The sequence below is a fragment of the Triticum aestivum genome, chromosome 6B (assembly GCF_018294505.1).
Source record: "Triticum aestivum cultivar Chinese Spring chromosome 6B, IWGSC CS RefSeq v2.1, whole genome shotgun sequence".
NCBI lineage: Eukaryota > Viridiplantae > Streptophyta > Magnoliopsida > Poales > Poaceae > Triticum > Triticum aestivum.
Window position 1 is genome coordinate 4,123,367 of NC_057810.1, and position 3,733 is coordinate 4,127,099.

The 3,733-nt window shown below is 54.2% G+C and overlaps 1 protein-coding gene across 1 annotated transcript; it reads left to right on the top strand.

The window, feature by feature from the left end:
* The first annotated feature begins 1,492 nt into the window (after positions 1–1,492).
* Positions 1,493–3,047, top strand: LOC123133041 (pre-mRNA-splicing ATP-dependent RNA helicase prp28). The gene has a single exon (XM_044552588.1). The coding sequence runs from the start codon at positions 1,647–1,649 to the stop codon at positions 2,616–2,618; it is 972 nt and encodes a 323-aa protein (XP_044408523.1). The 5' UTR covers positions 1,493–1,646; the 3' UTR covers positions 2,619–3,047.
* Positions 3,048–3,733: the final 686 nt, after the last annotated feature.

The following is a 3,733-nucleotide window of genomic DNA, read 5'->3' on the forward strand; positions in this document are numbered from 1 at the left end:
ACTGAAAGTTGGGTAGTTTTTGGAGAAGCTTTGTGATGCTATTGGCTCTCCCCCCGGTCTAGCTATATGTTCGGATGTAGGAAAAGGGATTGACACTGCAAGTGAACGGGTATTTGGGTATGCAGAACATAGGGAATGCATGCGGCACTTGGTTGTGAACTTCAAGAAAAAAATCATGCTAAAGGTTTTGATGACCATTTGTGGCCAGTTGCTTATTCATGGACTCCTCGAAGTGTAGACTATCACATGGCAGCCATAGAGGATAAAAAAAGCTGCTGCAATAGCATACTTAAACAACTACCACAACAGGCTAGGGTCAAGGAGCAAATATTCAACCTCCTCAAAAGTGGATTATGTGACAAATAATTTGGCCGAGTGTTCCAACAGCTGGATCCACAAGCACAAAAAGTCTAACATTGTTTCAGCTCGTGGATAAGATCAGGAGAAAGATTAAGTTTAAGTTTGAGAAGAGGAGAAGGGTAGCCAGAAAATTTCAAGGTCGGCGTATACTTCAAAGTGTCATGAAGGAGTTGAATGACTTAAGTAGGGGCTGGATATTGAATATGAGAGAATAGATAACATGATTGCAGAGGTGAGTGAGAGTGATGCGCTAGGTGGCAAGCGCCGTGTCACTGATCTAGCAAATAGGACATGCATATCCAGGGCATTTCAAGTGTCCGGGAAGCCTTGCGAACATGCAATTAGCTTTATTACTGGAATTAGGGGTAATAATAGAAGTTTTTGTTGATGCTTGTTACAGTGTTGCCAAGTCCGCTGCAGCTTATGCTCCTATTCTTCCTGGCCTAACCGACATGTCTCAATGGCCAAGTGTGAACAAATAATTCTCAATGGCCAAATATGCAACTAAGAAGAAAAAAATGCCGCAGCCCGCAAAAGTTACCCTCGAAGCAGTATAACTGCGGGTTTGCGGGGCAGATGCGGGTCGAAACCCTATCCCCCCGCAGCCGCGATTCCTTCCAATTTCCCACCGCGCTGCTCGATTTCTCGCCGCCGGCAAGCCTGCGAAAGCCATGGACGACTCTGGGGATGAGGCGGGGCGCCGCCGCCGCGCGCAAGCGGGTGGCGCGTCGGTGGCTGAACCGTGACTCCTCCGACTCCGATTGAGCGCCGCTGCTGGGCAGCTACCGCACGAGCTCCGGTGGGCTCAATTTTGTGTAGTAGCTTTCGCTTAAATTTCTCACGCGAAATACGTTTTTTAAAATTTTACAAGTTTGAATATAATTTCTGTTTTGTCGCCGCGGTTTTGAGCCTGCATAAGCGTCCCCGGTGCGAGCTGCGGGGTCTGCTAGAGATGCCTCCAACCTCGTTTGCCTCTAATTAATAAATCAGTTTGGGGAGGATGGATGAGAATGAGATGAGAGAGCCGTTGTGCTGGGAGGGGAGGGGAGGGCCCACATGGCAGCGACGTCGGTGGGAGGGCCAACGGCTCTCCATCATCTCTCGCTTTCTCTGTCCAGTTCCCCACCACACCCACTGAGAGTGAGAGTGAGCTGGGAGAGGAGCGGGGCGGCGGGCTGGTCAAAGCCCTAGCCTTTTTCCGGTCAAACCAAATCGATCCCCTTTCTTCCCCGCCGCGGAATTGGCTCCGGCTCCCGGGCGGCGGCGGTGGCGGCGGCCGGCGGGCGATGAATCCCGACCTGTCCAGGTGCGCCAGGCACCCGTCGCAGCCGCCCTTCACGGGCTTCTGCTCCGCCTGCCTCCTCGAGCGCCTCTCCGCCGCCGCGCTCCCGGCCACGCCCCCGGCCCCCTCCCCGTCGCCCCTCCCTCCCCCTCCTCCCCCTCCTCGGCCGGCTGCAGCGGCGCAGGAGGGGGAGGGGAGGACGACGCTGCTCCGGCTCTTCCAGCTCCACGACCAGCAGGACCGGCCCCCGCCGGTCGAACCCGGGGAGCAAGATCCCGAGCCCCCCCAGGCCGACCCGCCGCTGCAGCGGAAGCGCTCCCTCCGCCAGTCCTGCGAGTGGATCGTCTGCTGCGAGCACGGCCACGACCCCGCCTCCTGGCTCCCCTCCCGCCAGTCCTGGGACGCCAACGACTCCGCCTCCGCCTCAACCTCCGCCGCCGCCGCTGCGCCCAGCACCGCCGGCACCACCACCGCCACTGCTTCGGCCTCGGCGCTCGTGCTCCACTCCACCTCAAGCAAGGCCCCGCTGAGGCCGTGGTGGGACCGCACCCGCCGGGCGGCGAACCCGGTGGCGGGCTTCCTCAGCAGATCCCTCTCCTCCCAGTCCTGGCGGGAGACGGACGCCGCGGCGAGGTCCCGGGCGCAGGGCGGCACCGCGGCCCGTGTCAACGGGGGCAGCCACTCCGTGTCGTCGTCCGCCGGAGGGGTCGACTCGGAGGTGTCGCCGGCCGACTCGCTGCACGCGCATGTACATAGCGCCGGCCGCCGCCACCGCGGCGACTCCCTGCTCAGGAGGTTCTACTGGCTCGGCCGCAGCAGCAGCGTCCACTGCCCGTCGCCCCGCCGGAGCCCCGACACCGGGATGCTGCGCTTCCACGGCACCCCTTCCACCACCACCAGGAGCAAGACCCAGGGCAGGAGGCGCCTCAACCTCTTTGCTGCTCGCAGCCACAGACATCAGCAACACCAACATTAGCCATGGACAGTGAAATGTTTCTCCTGCTGGTGTAAAGTCCCTCTTCAATCAAGTTAACCAAATGCTGCTCTTCCATGTCGTCGCAACGATGTTTCAGGTTCACTAGCCTGGTTGCGGAGGCGTCGATAGCCCTCCACTGTCAATTCAGAATTTGTTGTCTTCGTCGTGGTTTGCCGATATTTCGCTGCTGGCGACAGTAATCAGGCTGCCATATTCGACAACGTCGCCACGGTGCTTGGGAGTGGAAGATGCACACCGAAATGTCCCCTCGTCGGTAACTTGTAGGTGTTAATAATTCGTCCCATTCTTTGTACTATGTATGTTATACAATAAACTGCTGGATTCAGAAACTTAAATAGAAGCTGATAATAGCTGACCCCTGTTCGTTCATTCTTAAGAGTTATGACTGATGGATGGAGATTATTCTGCTGTTTTTTGATGTGGATGGTTTCTTTGTCTGCTTTAAGTTCATCTTGATTCCTGAATGATCCCTTCTGTCCAGCCATGCTGTAAATGACAAACATTTCATGCATTCACCTGATTATGACATATTCACCTGTTTGTTGGATACATCAGTGACCACTCTTAAAGTAGTCTGATAGTAGCTTGCAACGACATGGTTCATTCGTATGGATGGGTTTCGGCTAATTGTAGGCTATTTTGCCCAAATTGGTCCTCTTCGATTTTACATGTCACTTTTTGTCCTCTTTGACATAGGCTAATTGTAGGCTAGGGGTGGGAAGATACAGGCTAGAGCCCCTTGATTGATAACTTGTTCTCCCTCTGTTCCAAAATAAGTGTCGTGGTTGTAGTTCAAGTTTGAACTATGAACTAAAACCACAACACTTACTTTGGAACGGATGGAGTAGGCGTTAATAATTCGTCCCATGCTTTGTACTAAGTATGTTATAAAACAAACTGCTGGAAACTGATATAGCAAAATAGGAGCTGATAATAGCTGACCTGCTGTTCATTCATTCTTCATAGTGACGACTAATGGACACAGTCTTGGCTCTGGTTGAATATTCTTCCTCTCTACTTGCACTTGATGCTGAAGGAATTTCGTTGTGTTGATTGTGTACTGAACAACTATAACACTGGCACTGCCCAATCTG

Bases quoted from the DNA above. Each gene is read 5' to 3' on its own strand.
- LOC123133041 (XM_044552588.1), top strand. From the start codon at position 1,647: ATGAATCCCGACCTGTCCAGGTGCGCCAGGCACCCGTCGCAGCCGCCC.